The following is a 19,682-nucleotide window of genomic DNA, read 5'->3' as shown; positions in this document are numbered from 1 at the left end:
AGTGTCCCTGTAACCTATAACATCAGGAGATCCTGAGAGACTGTAGAGGCCCCAGATATAAAGGGGATGGGGCAAGAACCTGGATGTGAGCACCTGCTTTCATGGAGCAAATGGGAAGAGAGGTGACAAAACGCAGGCAAACAATGAAATGTCTAGTTCTGGGAGAAGGAGAGACAATACTATTATTGTAACCACAACTAAATTACTATTACTAATACTATTACTATTTAGTATTACTACTAAATACTATTACTATGACCATAACTAAACCTTAACATTATTAGTCACAGCTTAAGTTTATTTAGCACCTACTTTTAGGTGCTTTGCCAAGTTCTTTTAAGTCTTGTTTAATCCTTAAAACAATCTGGAATAAACCAAGATTATGTAACTTGCTCAAATGTCATAGAGAGAAGATACTTAAGTCACAGCACCAAGAAAGAGACAAAAAAATCTCTGAGACATTACATCTTAATAAATCCAAACCATCACAATACAAATAAAACAATTTTGTGGATTATCTAGAATGAAAAATTTAAAAGAAATTCCAGGAAGCCAGAGGTTTTTATATAAATGGGAGATCCTGGAGGTGTGGACAGGTTGCTGATTGAAAGGAGCCTTTATTGATATATTGACCTACCTTTAGCTATTTCAAATCCTAAAAAATGATGCTGTGAAAGTGCTGTACTCAATATTCCAGCAAATTTGGAAAACTCAGCAGTGGCCACAGGACTAGAAAAGATCAGTTTTCATTCCAATCCCAAAGAAAGGCAATGCCAAAGAATGTTCAAACTACCGCACAGTTGCACTTATCTCACATACTAGCAGGAGAAGGTGATGGCGCCCCACTCCAGTACTCTTGCCTGGAAAATCCCGTGGATGGAGGAGCCTGGTAAGCTGCAGTCCATGGGGTCGCTAAGAGTCGGACACGACTGAGTGACTTCACTTTCACTTTCCACTTTCATGCATTGGAGAAGGCAATGGCAACCCACTCCAGTGTTCTTGCCTGGAGGATCCCAGGGACAGGGGAACCTGGTGGGCTGCCATCTATGGGGTTGCACAGAGTCAGACACGACTGTAGCGACTTAGCAGCAGCAGCAGCACACACTAGCAAAGTACTGCTCAAAATTCTCCAAGCCAGGCTTCAATAGGACGTGAACCGTGAACTTCCAGATGTTCAAGCTGGATTTAGAAAAGGGGATTTAGAAAAGAGGAACCAGAGGTTAAATTGCCAACATCCATTGGATCACCGAAAAAGCAAGAGAGTTCCAGAGAAACATCTATTTCTGCTGTATTGACTATACCAAAGCCTTTGTGTGGATTACAACAAACTGTGGAAAATTCTGAAAGAGATGGGAATACCAGACCACCTGACCTGCCTCCTGAGAAATCTGTATGCAGATCAAGAAGCAACAATTAGAACTAGACATGAAACAACAGACTGGTTCCAAATCGGTAAATGAGTACGTCAAGGCTGTATATTGTCACCCTGCTTATTTAACTTATATGCAGAGTACATCATGAGAAATGCAGGACTGGATGAAGCACACACAAGCTGGAATCAAGATTGCCAAGATATATCAATAACCTCAGATATGCAGATGACACCACTCTTATGGCAGAAAGTGAAGAACTAAAGAGCCTCTTGATGAAAGGGAAAGAGCAGAGTGAAAAACTCAGCATTCAGAAACCTAAGATCATGGCATCGGGTCTCATCACTTCATGGCAAATAGATGGGGAAACAATGGAAACAGTGACAGACTTTATTTTTGGGGGCTCCAAAATCACTGCAGATGCTGACTGCAGCCATGAAATTAAAAGAGGCTTGCTCCTTGGAAGAAAAGCTATGACCAACCTAGACAGCATACAATACTTTGCCAACAAAGGTCCATCTAGTCAAAGCTGTGGTTTTTCCAGTAGTCATATATGGATGTGAGAGTTGGCCTATAAAGAAAGCTGAGCACTGAAGAATCGATGCTTTTGAACTGTGGTATTGGAGAAGACTCTTGAGAGTCCCTTGGACTGTAAGGACATCCAACCAGTCCATCCTAAAGGAAATCAGTCCTGAATATTCATTGGAAGGACTGATGCTGAAGCTGAAACTCCAATACTTTGGCCACCTAATGTGAAGAACTGACTGATTTGAAAAGACCATGATGCTGCGAAAGATTGAAGGCAGAGAAGGGGACAGAAAGGATGAGATGGTTGGATGGTATCGTCAACTCGATGGACATGAGTTTGAGTAAGCTCTGGGAGTTGGTGATGGACAGGGAAGCCTGGTGTGCTGCAGTTCATGGGGTCACAAAGAGTTGGACACAAAACTGAACTGAACTGACCTATCTTTGGTGACAGGTGTCCCAGAATACACAACTCCCACCTGATAAGAATGATTCTAGGGTATTTTTTCTGCAAGAAAGACTGGTAGGTGATCTTGCACAGAATCTTTGTTCTTGGCTGTTTTTCTTTTCTTTTGATATTTTTTAAAATACTAATGTGTGTGAGTGCTTAGTCATGTCTGACTCTTTGTGACCTATAATTGACTCTTTGTGGTTTATAGTCCACCAGGCTCTTCTGTCCATGGGATTTTCCAGGCAAGAACACTGGAATGGGTTGCCATTTTCTCCTCTAGGGGACCTTCCTGACCCAGGGTTCGAACTCCTGTCTCCTTCATTGGCAGATGGATTCTTTACCACTGTGCCACCTGGGAATCCCTAAAATATTAATAAATATTTCTAAAACTTCATGAAATTTACAACTTGACGGACCCTTACAATAGAATGAGGAATGTAGATGTAATTAGCTAGTGTATAGGATATACCTACATGAGTCCTAACACTGAACAAATGTTCAATTAATACTAAATCACTGTCTTACAACCTGAACTGGATCAGCTTGCTGTGAATTCATGAGTATTTACTCTCTGCATGGTTATATTAAAGAATTATGGAGAGTACTAAAATGAACTCTTAAAAAATTACTTTTTAATATGTATTGAGCATAGGTACTGTGTTAAGTTAATCACCACCTCACAACACCACCATGGGGCTGGTACTATAATTATATAATTACAATAAAATTATAATTGCATTATATAATTATCCCTTTTTGTGGATGACAGAACTAAAATCAGGCTGGGCAACATATCCAAGGCTGTATAGAATTCTGAGACAAAAGGAAAAATATGTGTCCTTACGTGCACTTAGCAAAATATCCTCCCATATTTTGACATATTTAACAGTGGAAAAAGTTAATAAAAACTCTACAGTTTAACATTTGAAAACTGATTTCATAAAGTCATGCATTGTTCAATCTTTTCTCCTGTCCTTGTCAACCCTCATGCCTGTGGCCCTAAGGGGGCACCATGCCACAAAGACCCAGGAACCACAGGCTGATTGAGAAAAATCCTGTTCCTTGAAGAGCATAGCAGGGTCTCATAACAAACAGAAGACATCGTGCCTTTATTTAAAAATTTGGCATTTTGTTTATCATGCATTTTCCATAAATTTTGATGCTTGAAAGTATTGTGATTACTGGTTTCTTGGGGGAACTTCCTTAAATTTTGCAGCCAAGGTGAAGGCCCTACTCACTTCACCCTAATCCTAGCTCTTAGGTCACACTGCTAGCAAATGCAGATTTGAAAACAGGATTTGAATGCAACAATCTCCCTCTAAAAGCCATGCTGTTAATGACTTTGCTTCCTAGAGCCTCAAAAAGTCTGTAGAACCGACAGTCCTTGACATTTCTGCTGAGAGTCTGTTTGAGGAGAAGAACAAATTCACAAGGAAAACAAAAAAAATCAGGATCCATAGAAGGAAAATAAGTACATAAGGAAATAATAAACAGGAGTTGGATAAAATAATTAGCATGATGAGGGCTGGGAGGGGTCATATTGAATCATGGAAAACTTCTCCTCAATGTCTCTTAATGACCTGATAAACCCTAAGATAATTTGCAGAAGGGTTCCTATTTTAGTACTGGAATCAGAATTTTCAGTGCAGAAAAGAGACCACTGTACGGTTGGATTTAGTGAGGCTACCTCATCGCTGGGCTGCCCTGAGCTCCATGTCAGGGCAGGCAGTAGGGCCACAGCACCAGGCAGGTGCTGAGTGTATAGAGCCCATTCGGTAAATTCTGTGAACTGCATCGACTGATACTTCTTTATCTCCTAACTGTTTCTTATCTTCACTTTGCTCCATTTATTCCCCATCCAGTCAGTGCTATCAAAGCAGGCTGCTTGCAAAGCTCCCCATGTCCATTTTATAGAAATCCACAACAATATTTTTTCCAATCAACACAATTGGCTGTCAACATTTTGCAGGTTGGCTAACACTTCAGTTTTGATTATGGTGAAGGTAGCTAGGGTCAGCTGCCATCAGATAGAAGGTGACAGCCATTTTTTCTGAATAGCTAGGCTTCCCATAGGCATGGAAGACCAATATTGTTTACAGTGTGTGCGTACCGTCGCTTCAGTCATGTCCGACTCTTGTGACCTCATAGACTGTGGCCCGCCAGGCTCCTCTATCCAAGGGATTCTCCAGGCAAAAATACTGGAGTGGGTTGCCATGCCCTCCTCCAGGGGATCTTCCTGACCCAGGGATCGAACCCACATCTCTTATGTTTCCTGCATTGGCAGGTGGCACTTACTAGTGCCACCTGGGAAGCCCATTTTGATTTTCATTTACATGTAAAATATTACAAATAATAAAGAAGAGAGTACAGAAAAGATACATTTATAGAGAAAACTTTAAAGAAATAAGCATCTAGATTCTAGTTGTATGCCTTTATCATTAGTATTGAACTGTTTGATATGTTTCTCAATTTCTTTTCCTGATTTTAAAGAGAAGAGTCATGGGTTTCTCTTTATCCATCAAGTTTGGGAACAACCATCCCTCAACATCTCTCCCACCCTGACGAAGTGGGTGCTGCCAACCTGTGCTCACAGGTCCCAGGGTCTTGGTGAAATACATGTCTGCTGCTTGTCGGCTTTAATTATCCAGCTCAAAAATAACCTAAGAGGTTTTTCCAGGTCCACTTAGTCAGAATCAAACTATTTTCCCTCCATGTTGCTGTTTTACATTTTTATTAAAGTTGTATTTCATGGTAGGAAACATGTCCAATACAGGTTCCTATCCCTGTAGGACCTAGCACTTAAAACAGATTCACATATGTTTGTTCGACTGAACTGAAATTTATGCTGTGGGAAATCAGGACAATAGTTTGGGATGAACACAGAACATTAGAGGGAATTCAGAAGCTCCCAGAATAACCCTGCAGAATTTCCCTGATGACTGCAAGCTCACGCCCCAGGACATAAACTGGGAAGAATATCATTTGTCCTTTTCAAACTGCATTCCATCTAAAAATACACATTCTATGACTTTTTCGTCATCACATCATGCACACAGACCCTCAACTGACATCCTCTGTGCTCACTTGGTTACCTCTTGTGCTACAGAAATGTCAGATACACAGTTTGCACCAGATGCCTTTCTACTTCAGTGTAGTCGTGATCCTGGAATGCAAAATTCCAGAATGCAAGGAATCTGTTCCATGGACACATTTCACACAGTCTCAGCATGGAATCAGGGAAGCACAGTCAATAATATTTTTATGATAACTGAAAATCCCAATAATTACCTTTCCCGTGAAGGTCATTAACTGAATTAGATTTTATAAAATTCCACATACAGAGCATGGCGTTTGTTTTCCAGTGACCTAGATTAAACTAATTTTAATTTGTCAAATTGTTTCCAGGGTTTAACGCACCTCTTGAAGTGGGGAACATTCTGCAGCTCCCCAGAGTTACTGAGTTCAATACACCGATATACTGGGTTTCTACCCTCCTGAGCTCATCTTCATCATCTCTTTGTAACCTTTTCTAAAAGTCACATTATATCATATCTGTAAGAATGATTGGTGATCATTATGATTATTACTGCTGGCTTAACAAGAGACTAAAGTACTAAAATATGGATTGAGGGGATATTTATATCCTCTGCAGACTTATAACAGTCATGACATAAAGAGCTGTAGTTTATTCCTTAATAATGGGAGATTAGATGATTTCATCTCAGACTTGCTGAATCCCACAGCGCTGGTAGGGTGGAGGACGAATGTAAATCAAAGGAGCAAAAAGATTTCGACATTTAAAAGGGGAATGCACAGTTGGAATTTAATCAGCATATTTGCCAATACAATGTTCCCTTTGAAAAGAAGTTTCTTTCAAAAAGATTCCTCAAGTTGTCTCAATTATGATGCATTCTTTAAAGTGAGAGCACGGCCAGAGGTTTCAGTAGAAGTTTAGGACTCACTCTCTCACTATGACCTTAGATGCAATCTCTCCATCCCTTATTTATCTCAGATGTCTTGGCAGGATTCAAAGATAATGTTTACAGAGCCTTCTTAGTTTCTTTGAAGACAACTGTTAGAGGATGTCTTATTAGTTATCTAGTCATTGATAATGAGCTTCTCATTAACTAATCCCACAGCCAGCATGAGGTTTAGTGATCACCCATTTAATAGGAAGCCAACAAATAGGACTATGAAGGGAGAGGACAAAGAGAAATGAAACAAATCCATTCAATTATTTATTAGATATTTACTGAGTGCCTCGGAGAAGGCAATGGCACCCCACTCCAGTACTCTTGCCTGGAAAATCCCATGGAAGGAGGAGCCTAGTAGGCTGCAGTCCATGGGGTCGCTAAGAGTTGGACACGACTGAGCGACTTCACTTTCACTTTTCACTTTCATGCATTGGAGAAGGAAATGGCAACCCACTCCAGTGTTCTTGTCTGGAGAATCCCAGGGACCAGGGAGCCTGGTAGGCTGCCCTCTATGAGGTCGCACAGAGTCAGACATGACTGAAGCGACTGAGCAGCAGCAGAGTGCCTCAGAGTACATCATGAGAAGAAACGCTGGGCTGGCAGAAGCACAGGCTGGAATCAAGATTGCTGGGAGAAATATCAATAACCTCAGATATGCAGATGACACCACCCTTATGGCAGAAAGTGAAGAGGAACTAAGGAGCCTCTTGATGAAGGTGAAAGTGGAGAGTGATAAGGTTGACTTAAAGGTCAACATTCAGAAAACTAAGATCATGGCATAATGAAATAAGTGAAATAAGTCAAGTGAAATAAGTCAAGAAAAAGACACATGCTTTATAATATTACTTATATGTATAATCTAAAAATACAACAAACTAGTGAAAAAAAGAAAAATAAGATCATGGCATCTGGTCCCATCACTTCATGGGAAATAGATGGGGAAATAGTGGAAACAGTGTCAGACTTTATTTTTTTTGGCTCCAAAATCACTGTGGATGGTGACTACAGCCATGAAGTTAAAAGACGCTTACTCCTTGGAAGAAAAGTTATGGCCAACCTAGATAGCATATTGAAAAGCAGAGATATTACTTTGCCAACAAAGGTCCATCTAGTCAAGGCTATGGTTTTTCCAGTGGTCATGTATGGATGTGAGAGTTGGACTGTAAAGAAAGCTGAGCGCTGAAGAATTGATGCTTTTGAACTGTGGTGTTGGAGAAGACTCTTGAGGGTTCCTTGGACTGCAAGGAGATCCAACCAGTCCATTCTAAAGGAGATCAGCCCTGGGATTTCTTTAGAAGGAATAATGCTAAAGCTGAAACTCCAGTACTTTGGCCACCTCATGCGAAGAGTTGACTCATTGGAAAAGACTCTGATGCTGGGAGGGATTGGGGGCAGGAGGAGAAGGGGACAACAGAGGAAGAGATGGCTGGATGGCATCACTGGCTCGATGGACGTGAGTCTGAGTGAACTCCGGGAGTTGGTGATGGACAGTTCTGGCATGCTGTGATTCACGGGGTTGCAAAGAGTCGGACACAACTGAGCGACTGAACTGAAATGAACTGAATTGATAGTCAAGGCAATATACTAGATCTAGGGATTTTTAAAATGAGTAATGCAGCTTTTTGCTCTGGAGAAGTTCAGTGCCACAGAAAAGATACAAGCTGACTGAAAACTTTAACAGTTTCTTGGAAAAACAGATTAGACTCTCTTCAGATATGAAAAGGATACTACAAATCAACTTAACAGTCCACAAAAATCTCTAAGTAAAGCTTTATTAAATCTTAATCTTTTTGATTACTATTAAATATTAGTACCCCTATTGATAGCGAATTAGTGATAATTAGGGTGGAAAATTTTTGCCCATTGGTGGAAATATTAATAATGTAAACTAGGTATAGATACTGTATTTCCATTACAGTAATGTTTAGTACATCAGGTTTCTGTCTTCTTGAGAAAATCTGTATTCTCAATTTTTTTTTTTTCTAAGAACCACCTTGTATCACATTAGTTAAGAAAAACTGACTTTTTAATGATGGGCATAATGTCAGGCAGGAAGTCTTACATTTCAGCAACCAAACCATAAAAAGGGGGAGCATACATTTTTCAGCATTATAAACAGACACTGCAGCTTTTAGAACAATTTGAGAAAGGCATTTTATAATGTCTTTTGATCATACTAACTATCCAAAAAATATCTAGACAATAAAAAATTATTAGTAGGTTATATTTTAAAGTCTCCTTGAAAGTCAGTTATTTTGGATTTGGCACATCCTCAGAGAAATCTTTTTACACGAAGGGTCAGTTTCCAAGACAGTCCACAAAACTCTACTAACTTGTAACATAAATGATCAACCATGCAAGTACAGTATTTTGCAGATGGTATCAGCTGCTATACTCATGGACATTTATTAGTTATGTAAGAATTTTAAAATCTTGTGTTTTCATTTTGATGAAGACCTGAAAAATTGATACAGTCATATTCTGGATCATTTAAATAACCCCACCCATTTCATGATTCTCAAAATTGTGTTTATGGTAATTATAATTATGTAAGGCTCGTGTTATCAACTGATTTAACCATAGTATTAGGAATCCACTCTATATATCGGTTAATAGCTGGATGCCATTTTGTTGACTTGCCTTGGAAAATTTCACATAAAAATCCATATTTCTGTTTTGTTTTATTCTTGTAAGTCAGAAAACATAGCTGCCATAGGCCTGTCATTACCTGTGGCCGTGATGGAGCCGGGCAGTGGTGTTTTGTATAGACATAGTGCTTCTCTCATGGGCATTTTCTATTTGTATTTGATATGTGTTAAGAGTTTGTGTTTCCTGGTCCAAGCAATGTTGTGTATTTTCCAGGATGTGGTAGTAGGGTTCTGGGAAAAAAGGGAGTCTATGCCCCTGCATGTGCTGTGTGTAAACAAATAAGGATGAGTAGGGGCTTCTGCTGGATATGGCTCCTCTCCAGGGCACCATCACACTTTTTTCTTTCTGTTATCATTGTTGAGTATACAGCTTGAAATATAAACTAACCTTTAGGAACTATTTTCTAAGTCACTGCCTTCAAAGACCTGGGGGCTTGCTGAGTTGGAAGGAATCCCATAGTGTCCTCCCTTCCTTCCTCCAGACGTTAACTCAACCTTCACATAATGCTTGTCTCTTATCCAGTGTTCTTCCTTCCCTATTATTACTTGTTATTCATCTTCACTTCATTAATATTTAAAGATCATGGCCATTATTCACTGAAAAGGGCAACACTTACCACCAGCCATGTAAAGGTGAGCACAGATGAAATTTCTAAGGAAGTGTTTTGAAAGCATGGTATTTCCAGAGTCCCATTTATCTCTATTTCTATTGTATGGTTGTTTTTCCATTCTTCTTGTGCAACTGTAACAAAACATAAGGAGGGAAAGACATGGATCTATGATTGGTCTATAAAGTATTTTTAATCCAAGAAATGAGAATAGTTTTAGTATAGAGATTCAACCATCTTCAGGGTATACCTATGAAGAGGACCCCACCGCCTACAGTCCTCGTTGTATAAATGGTGTAACAGGGTGACTGAGAAGCACAGGGTTGTGTATCACTGAATAACTACAGGGAAACTCCCTTAACAGAATCCAACTCACAGTTCAGTACATTCTTCTGCTTTAACTTCAAGTTGGTGCATTAGTCTTTAGACCATATTTCCTGGATCAGGTAGAATATAAAACATTATAATCTGGCCTCAGTTGTCTTTTAAAATTTTTAGTAGACAGTTTTTTTTAGAGAAGTTTTAGGTACATAGCAAAATTGAGTGGAAAGTACAGTTTCCATATATACCCTGCCCTCATGCATGCACAATCTCCCCCATTATTAACATCGCTAACCACAGTGATGCCTTCATTACAATCAATGAAACTACATCAAACACATCATCACCCAAAGTCCATATTTTATTTACATAAGGCTCACTTTTGGTGTTGTACATTCCATGAATTTTGACCAAAGTCTGATATATATCCACTCTTGTAATATCATATAGAATAGTTTCACTGACCTAAAAATTCTTCGTGCTCTGCCTTTTCATCCCTTCCTTTCACCAAACTTCTGACATATGCTGATCTTTTCACGGCTTTTATACCTGATTGTCTTTTTAGAGCTTACAGATATTTCTCCAAAGAAGAAATCACACAGAAAAACACATCAGGAAACTCCAAGGAAGAATGTCTAATGAATTATTTTCATTTTTAAAGTGATATGAGATAAATAGTTTTATAGTCTCTCTTTTGGGGAAAGTTATATACACACATATATATATATATACATTTGTGAGTAAACTATAATATCATAAAATAATTTATAAATGACAACAATTCTATCATCTTAATATCCTGAAAATCTTATTCTTTTTTCCTGTATTTATACAAATCTTGTTTGTGTGCAAGTATTTTTTTCATACTTTGCAATTTTATTTACCATCAAGTGTTACCTATAGCTTTACTTAAAAGATTTTGCATGATTCTTAAGCTACCTGTGGTTGAAATTTCTATTACATTACATATATACATCATAATTTGTTTAGCAATTTTCAAGTATTGAATCATATGCTTTTTCAGTTTTTAACTTATTTAAACTATTACAATCTTTATAGCAAGGTTCATCCTTAAACTAATAGCTTTCTTCTGACCATTTAGCTACTTAAGATACATTCTCAGAAGTATAATTAATAGGTCATGAGGTATGAACATTCTCCTTATTATCAACAGCACATTTTTAAAACACATGGGACTATTTCAAATGTTGTAGTTTGCCTTTAAAGTTTTTCTGCATTTCAAGCTCTTGTCAATATCAGTTGTCCCCTTTAATGATAACTCTCTCCTCCTGCTTTCTTAATTGAAGCCAGGCCTTTCCATTAGGGCCCATCTTCCCTGCATCATTCTCAGATAGTGGTTGTTTATTTTCCTATATCCTTATTGCCTCTAGATCAGGAGGATTGGATCAGGGCTTTTCTTGCTCTCCATTGCTGCTTCCATATTGCCGGGGTCCAGCCCCGGGTGAGCCAGGGTATTCGAAGCGGGGACGGCGTTGGCGACCTATTTAATTATTTATTCATCAAAGATATAAAGAGTAATAGAATAAGGATAGCTCAGTGAGGAAATTCAGTGAAGAAAAGCGGCTGAAATAAAGATAGCTCAGTAGGAAAATTCAGTGGAGAAAAGAAGCTGAGTGGCTTGGTTTACGCGGAAAATCAATATAACCCGTGACACCAGGTTAGCTCTGACCACGGAGGCCGCAGGCGCCCTCTCAAATAGCGGAAGGTGCCCCACCTTAGACACCTTCTCGAGTGGGTCTTAGAAGCCCAGGCAAATAAATGGTCGCAGAGGACATCCGCGCTCCAGATGGACACTCAGCTGGAAGTTAAAGGGAAGAATGACATGGGGAGACCAAATTTCAGTGAACAAGGCCCGCACTTTATTTTCCAAAGTAGTTTTTATACCTTAAGTTATGCATAGAGGATAATGGGGGAAGGGGTAGAGTCATGCAGCAAGCCAGGCTTTTTTCCTGTAAACTTATCATATGCAAAAGTTCAGGTGATAGACATCATCTTCTGGCCAGGAGGCCTGTTAACATTTTAAGAAACTTATCTTTCTCTAAAGGTGATTATTCCAAAGTCAGGCGCCAGCCTTCCAAAAAGCATTGGACAAAGCTGCATTTTACATTTCTATACACCCATTATATCAATCAATACACTGCCAAGGACACAGTAGGTAAGGAGTATGGAGACTTAGCAGCAAACATTGGCCCAACAAGTGAAAAACCCTTCACCAATACAATTTCTAATCAATCTTTTAACTACTCAAAGGAATCTGTGTTTAGGCAGTTTAGAACATCTCCTGCCTCTCACAGTTGGGAGGCTCTGAACAATCACATGTGGCCGGAAAAACCTATTCAGGCAGGCTAGAGGATTTCCAAAGGAGTTTGTAGGTTGAAACACTGTCACACCCAGGAATTATTAACTGGAGCTGTAAGCTAACTCTTTTTTTCAGAGAGAGGTAGTGGGGGACAGCCCCCTGTAAAGTCAGAGGTGTAGGTGAAAGCACAAAGCAGAAAGTAGGCAGACTCTGGCTTGGGGGGTAGATGCTCGAGAATTTCCAGGGGGACTCCTGAGGCTGGATCCCGCCTTTGCGTATGCCGAGCCTCCTTCCTCATGACCTTTGTCATGGGCGGAGTTCCTCACGCTGGCTCCCGGCAGTGATAGAATTCCGGTTGAGCTATTCCAGATCCTCACTCAATATGCAATATGCCGGCTCCCGGCACCATATATTACTCCAACCTCAGAATTTAAAAACCAGAACAAAACAACAATAACAAAATTCCTGCCTTTTATGGTTAAAAGCATTTACTATAACAGCACTCCCAAATGGAGCTACATGTATATCACCACCGAATTTTTTGGCCATATTCGCATACCACCATTAATACTATTTAATTTTATTCTTGAGATTATAATTGTTCTCCTTACATCATTTATTTTAAACAGAAACTGACCAAGGCACATATTTGTATAGTTTATGAAATCTACTTGATATGCTAATTCTATTTTAATGTGAATTACCCAAACACATAAGTAGTAAATTTTTGTAAAGTTTGTCCAGATTCTGAGAAGTTGGCAATACAAGCGGCATAACTCTAATATCCCTGAGATTCCTAATAAAAACAGATGAACTAGAGTAGTAAAACTATAGGTAATATCTATGGGAACACTAAATAACAATATAACATCATTAATAGTTGGGAACAAATCAACAAACCACTGTGGTGTAAGCAACTGTGCAAAAAGAAACAGGAAAATCAGTGGCCTTTAGAACTAAGAACTTACCCCTCGTACCTTCCAGAAAAAAGTCAACAGACAATCACTGGAAAGAAAGGCAAACTAATCTGAGAATAGCAGCAGAAATAGAGAAAGAAGTTTGTAGGCACCAAACTACCAGAGCCTTCAAGGGAAAAATGAAAAGGCTTGTCAGTGCTAGAGCAGAGGGGACTTTTCAGAGAAATCCCACTCTGAGACAAAACCCCTGGGAGTACAATCCAAATTATACCAGACGGGCCCAACAGGAGAAAGCAAAGAGGCAATTTAGATAAAAGTGAGGGATAGGAGGAAAGGAAGTGCATTTTACAAAGTATAATGGCATATAATTTTTTTTGAAAATAACAGAAGAGAGAGCTCTAGAGACACTGAAGACTCTAGAAAAGATAGCCTGGTATACTTTTCCATGATAAAAGTCAATTTAACAAACATATTTAGAGCAATAGAAAAAAGTGGATTGGAATCACATGTAAAGATACCATAAGAAAAAAAGAGAATAGAGAGCAAAGTAATATTCCTACAATAATAACAGCATATTAGAAAGACATGACTTCAAAATAAATAAAAACTATAGCCCAATTATTCAAAATGAACTAAAAGAAATAAAGAAAATGATATAAGCTATGATAAATTTTAGAAAGACTTCTAAATGAGTCATTTGGAGAGAAGAAATTCTATAGAAGATAAGTGAGAAAATTCAGGAAAGGGTTGGAAATAAGTTTTTAAAATTATTTCAGAAATTAAGAGCAAACTAGAAAAAAAACCAAGAATGTATTAATACAAAAGTTAATGCATTAAAAGAAATATAAAAAATAGAATGAGGGAAATTTTTACATGAAATGTTAATAAATAATGGATTTTATAAGCAAAAATAGGTAAAAGAGATTCAAAGAGAGAGATAGGCAAGAAGATGGAGAATATGTTTAATAAACAATACTCAAGGAAATAAACAATAGAAAAACACTGGAAATTATAACTCTAGTACAGTTTCTTAAAATAAAATGACTAGAAAATATATATTAAAAGATTATACTTCAACAGTAGGAAAATACTCTCAGAATGGATATTAAGCATATTTTTATAAAAATGTTAAACAAAATCAGTTCTGGGGAAAGAAAATCAAATTGTTATTAATTTTTGGACAGCAATTCTTTACGCCAGAAAATAATATAGTAACATTTAATGGGCTTCCCTCATGGCTCAGATGGTAAAGAATCTCCCTGCAATGCTGGAGACCCAGGTTCAATCCCTGGGTCAGGAAGATTCCCTGGAGAAAGGAATGGCAACCCACTCCAGTATTCTTGTCTGGAGAATTCAATGGACAGAGGGGCCTGGCAGGCTATAGTCCATGGGCTTGCAAAGAGTTGGACATGACTAAGCAACAACTTACACACAACATATTTAATATACTCAAGGAAAGAAAATATGAGTTAAGGATATTATATTCAATCTTTAACATGAAGATTATAAAAATAAAACTTATTAAAAGTCACACAAGAGCTCAGGGAATACTGCCCCATGAGTACCCAACAGAATATACTTCAAACTGAAGAGACATTTACATAAAGGCTGAGGGTAAATGTTGAATATGTATTTACCTTTAGCACGAAGAATAAATAATTATTATAAGTGAGTAGTAGTGAATATATATTTTTAAATGAAGATACAATATAAGTGTCAAAAAAGGGTTGGGTGGGTATTGAGGGACTCCTTGTTTTGGGACCATGAAGAGGTCAGTGAAAAAAAGATACATATAAAACTGAGCAAATGTGTTAAAAATCACCATTTTCAGGGCCCTGGAAATTGACCAAAGACAAACATTTAATTGACAAACATTTCTTCTTTGACAAGCCACCAGAGCTTCAGTAAGAACAGTAGGAGTCTTCAGCCTGCTTGCTTTGGGATCCTTCCATCACTTTTCTCTGGAGAAGGCAATGGCACCCCACTCCAGTACTCTTGCCTGGAGAATTCCATGGACGGAGGAGCCTGGTAGGCTGCAGTCCATGGGGTCACCAAGAGTCGGACACGAATGAGCAACTTCACTTTCACTTTTCACTTTCATGCATTGGAGAAGGAAATGGCAACCCACTCCAGTGTTCTTGCCTGGAGAATCCCAGGGACAGAGAGCCTAGTAGGCTGCTGTTCATGGGGTCGCACAGAGTTGGACACGACTGAAGCGACTTAGCAGCAGCAGCAGCATCACCTTTCTCAACTAGGTCGGGGAGAAAGGTCATTTCACCATCTTAGAGCTGGCTACAAAACCTAGCAGCTTTACTTCCAAAAGGGACAGACTTAAGTTAGGTCTGAGCGTGATAATCCTTCACATTGTCAGCTAGCAAGGATAAACTTGGTAGGCAACAGAAAAAAACTGAGGCTTGATTAGCCTGGGTGTGCAGTCCCAGTGGGGTGAGTGGCAGACCAGACAGAGATTCTAGAAATCAGAGAGTCATAAAAGAGCTGACATAAATTCTTTACACATCCCAGGCTGACTGGGAAAAACATACATGATAAGGGGATCTGAGAGCTCAGTGAAAAGTGGAGGCCAAGGGAGGTATTGCTGTCACAACTTTGAACGCAGTCTCTAATCCCCTCCCATACAGACGTCTATGTGTAGAGGGTGGAAGCCTATTGGGCTTGAGGTATTTGAGCACAATTTTTACCAAATTCATTTGTGGACCAACAAAGGGAATTTGACAATGTATGTGCAATTCCCTGGAAACAAAACTAAAGACATAAGAATTATAGTGAAAAGCTAAGCAGAGGTATAAGTGTACAGCCAAAAGAGAGAGATTTTTGCAATTTAAATATGAGTAAGTTATTAAAAATTTTAAAAACCCACAGAATCTAGAGTTGTCATGTTATTATTTTTTTAAATGTTTAGCTTTCAACGACAACAACAAAATGATGATGTATGAAGGAAACAAGAAAGTGTGACCCATACTGAAGAAAAAAGTGGTTCATTGAAATTCACTGAGTAGACCATACATTAGATTTAACAGACTTCAAAGCAGCTATTAAAAGTATGTTCAAAGGATTAAAGCAAAATATGGTGACAATGATTCAATACATAGGGAATTTTAGTGAAGATAAAAAGAAACAGATGATTATTCCAGAGTTTAAAAGTCAATAATAAAAATTAAAAAATTCACTGGAGATTCTCAACAGCCAATTTGAGATGGCAGAAGAAAAAAGAAAACAGCATACCTAAATAATGATTAATATAAATTACCTAATCTGAAGAACAGAGAGAAAAGATCGAAGGAAAACAGTTTCAGAACCATATAGGACAAATCAAATGTTCTAACATATATGTAATTAGACTCATAGAAGGAGAGATGAAACAGAGGAGAGCAGAACAAATATTTGAAGAAACAAAAGCCAAAAACTTTATATTTGATTTTTTAAAAATTTCTCCAAATTAATCTACACATTCAAGAACTTTAAAACCTAAGTAACACAAATATAGGCAAATACCCACCTAAGCATATCATAATCAAACTGCCAAAAGCCAAAACAAAGAGAAAATTATGAAAGCAATCAGCAAGGAAAAAAATCTCAAACTTATCACACGTACGGACCAATAACAGAATCAATGGCTCACGTCTCACTGGAAACAATGAAGATCAGAGACACGTTCAAAATACTGAAAGAAGAAACAGTCCACTAAGAATTTTACACTTAGTGAAACTAACGTTCAAAAATAAAAATGAGAAAAAAAGACAAAACAATTCATGGCAAGTAGATTTTTCTTATGTGAAATTCTAAACTATGGCCCTCAGGCTGAAAGGAAATGATACCAAATAGTAACTTCTCTCCATGGGATGAATGAAGAGCATATGAAATGGTAACTATATGGGTCAATATAAGGTTTTATATATATTTTATTTTTTTCTTCTCAGTTTTTTTTAAGAACATGAAATTCTTCAAATCATTAATTATAGCACTGTTCTGTTGGGTCTGTTATATGAGATCGTTCATGTGCCTGTTTTTTTTGTCTACTTTTTCTCTTTTTTTCACAACTTACTCTAGCACATCCCTTCCTTTTGTTATTATTGTCATTAACAGCACAATATGTCTTCTTTATATACGTAATACATATAATAAACTGCATACATAGAAAAATAGAAACATTGGAGTTAACAATAAGGATATTAAAATAGCTTTTTAACATATTCAAGAATAGAAAAAAAGATAAAGGGAATAGATGAAAAGATGAACAAGTTCATCAAAGAATTAAAACTCTATCAAAAACAATAACTGTAAAATATAATATCAGAAATTAAGAATGAATTTGATGAGATTGAAAAATTACTGTGTATCAAGAAAAACACTATTTGTTAATTGTTAAATACATCAATAGAAAATTTCCAAACTGAACCACAAAGAGGAAAAGAAGTAGGAAATACCAAAAAAGTACTAGAAATAATAAAAATATGTTTTGATATAATATTTAACACTAGAAACTTAACATCAAAAGTTTAAATACTAATTTTAAAAATATAGAAGTGTTAGAAATAAAGAGTGAATTTCTGTATAATCTAGGAATGGGGAAAATTTTTCTTAAGTATGACTCAAAATTAGAACCATTAAGGAAAAAGTGATAGATTTTATTTCAAAAAGTAAGAATTATGCTGCACTGGAAACAATACCATAAGAAAGTATGGATAGATGAAAAACTGAGAAAATATTTGCAATTAATATCACAAAAGGTTAATAGATTTTATATATAGTATATTTTCAGCCTAATAAAGATAATAACTATAATGAATTAAAAGTCACTAATATGCTTAAGTTCATATAGATTCTTGATACTGAACACAAATACTTATTTGTCACCTAAAAATGCTAGTGAACAAACTCATTTTTAAAACTGGTAAAGGGAAAGAATCAAGTGTCTTTTCTGTGTGTTTTTTTTTTTTTTTAACAAATTGTATATCTAATAAACAATTGGTTCATGAGAGGAAGTTTCTCTTTATAAGAACATTTCAGCTGATAAATGAAGGAATGAAAAATTAGAACATCACTATCCAGCAGCCAATAATGAATGAATGGATCTAAGGCAATACCCATCAATGGCTGTTAACATCACACAACCAGACATTATGTAGTGCTGATGTAACTACACAACATCATCTATGAAATATTCTTACCAGAAGATAAAAATAAATGTGATCAAATATGTATACCTAACTAAAAGGTGAAAGAAGAACATGGAGATACCATGAGATGTAAAAGCAAAATCCAGGCTGTGGGTAATTATACAAGACAAATAATCAAATTTGCTCAACAGATGCACTGGCAAAGAAAAATAAGAAATGTCAGACAGCCTTCAGATTAAAAGAGAATAGACTGGTCAGAGGAAGGGGGTGGGAAGTGGGCAAAATGAATGAAGATGATAAAAAGGTGTAAAGTTCCAGTTACAAGATAGATAAATTCTGCAGATGTTATGTAGAGCATAGTGATTAAAGTGAAAAACCATACTTCATGTTTAAAAGTTGCTACAGAAAGTACATCTTAAAGGTCTTCATCATAAAAAAAAAAATTTGTAACTGTGTGAGGCGATGGATGTTAACTGAACTTACTGTGATGATCACTTCACACACACACACACACACACACACACATATAAGATCATCATGTTGTATACCTAAAGTGAATACAAAGTTACATGTCAATTATATCTCAATGAAACTGGGGAAAAAAGGTTGAAGAATGAATTATGCCTTTAGGCAGGGTAACAGCATGCAGTTAGACTAAGATTTTCAAGATTATATATCAAAATTATTCCTTTCTATTACCAGTACTACCCCTCTGTTATTACAGTCTATACTACTTTATTCCCACACCTCCTCCTCCTTCTACCATTCCTCCTTTTTCTCCTACTAATGCTTCTAAAAGCATGAATACCCCTCCCCCCCAAGACTTTTGCTGTAATCTGGGGAATTAAAGCCACATGTGTATGTCCTAAAAACTATGTATTTTAAACGCATTAGTCTTAATAGTCTGAAGCACTGTGTGATCCAATAGCATCAAATGAAGGAAACCTGGATTACAATCAACCAAGGCTTGACTCAAAGAATTGTGTTTCTTGGAATAAATCAAATGCTAATCTAAAAGGAAACTCTGTCAAATGAAAATGAAAAAAGAAGCAAATGCCAAACAGTGTGTAACATTTAAAATCTGCCCTCTTCCACAGCCTCAGAGCACTAGTTCATACAAAGGAACAGGTACAGTTAGAAGAGTCCCTTCTCAGCTTTTCCCTCAAAGCATTTTCCCTCAGCTTCTCAGCTTTTCCCTCAAAGGCTCCAGGAATGTGGGCAGGTGGGCAGGCTTCACACTGTTTTGTGAACAGCCAGGGAAGAGACTGACCCCACAAATGACAGAGAGGAAACGGAAAGAGGTCACAACCACCTCTGGTCCCTCAGCATTTTCATATTTAGATTCTTACACGCCACTTCAATTTGTATTTGTTCACCTACTGCCCATACTTGCACTCATGTGTGCTTTGC

General features: G+C 37.5%; 1 protein-coding gene across 5 annotated transcripts in view; it reads right to left on the bottom strand.

Moving 5' to 3' along the window:
* The window catches only part of CD96 (CD96 molecule), a 100,201-nt gene that overhangs the window by 74,013 nt on the left and 6,506 nt on the right, over positions 1-19,682 (bottom strand). For all 5 annotated transcript variants that reach the window (XM_006073963.4, XM_006073964.4, XM_045165459.1 and 2 more), the window contains exon 3: positions 9,586-9,710. In XM_006073963.4, coding sequence (XP_006074025.3) covers positions 9,586-9,710 — 125 coding nt within the window. The remainder of the gene's footprint in view (positions 1-9,585; positions 9,711-19,682) is intronic.

This window comes from Bubalus bubalis, chromosome 1, assembly GCF_019923935.1.
Source record: "Bubalus bubalis isolate 160015118507 breed Murrah chromosome 1, NDDB_SH_1, whole genome shotgun sequence".
NCBI lineage: Eukaryota > Metazoa > Chordata > Mammalia > Artiodactyla > Bovidae > Bubalus > Bubalus bubalis.
This window is presented reverse-complemented; position numbering and strand designations above follow the sequence as displayed.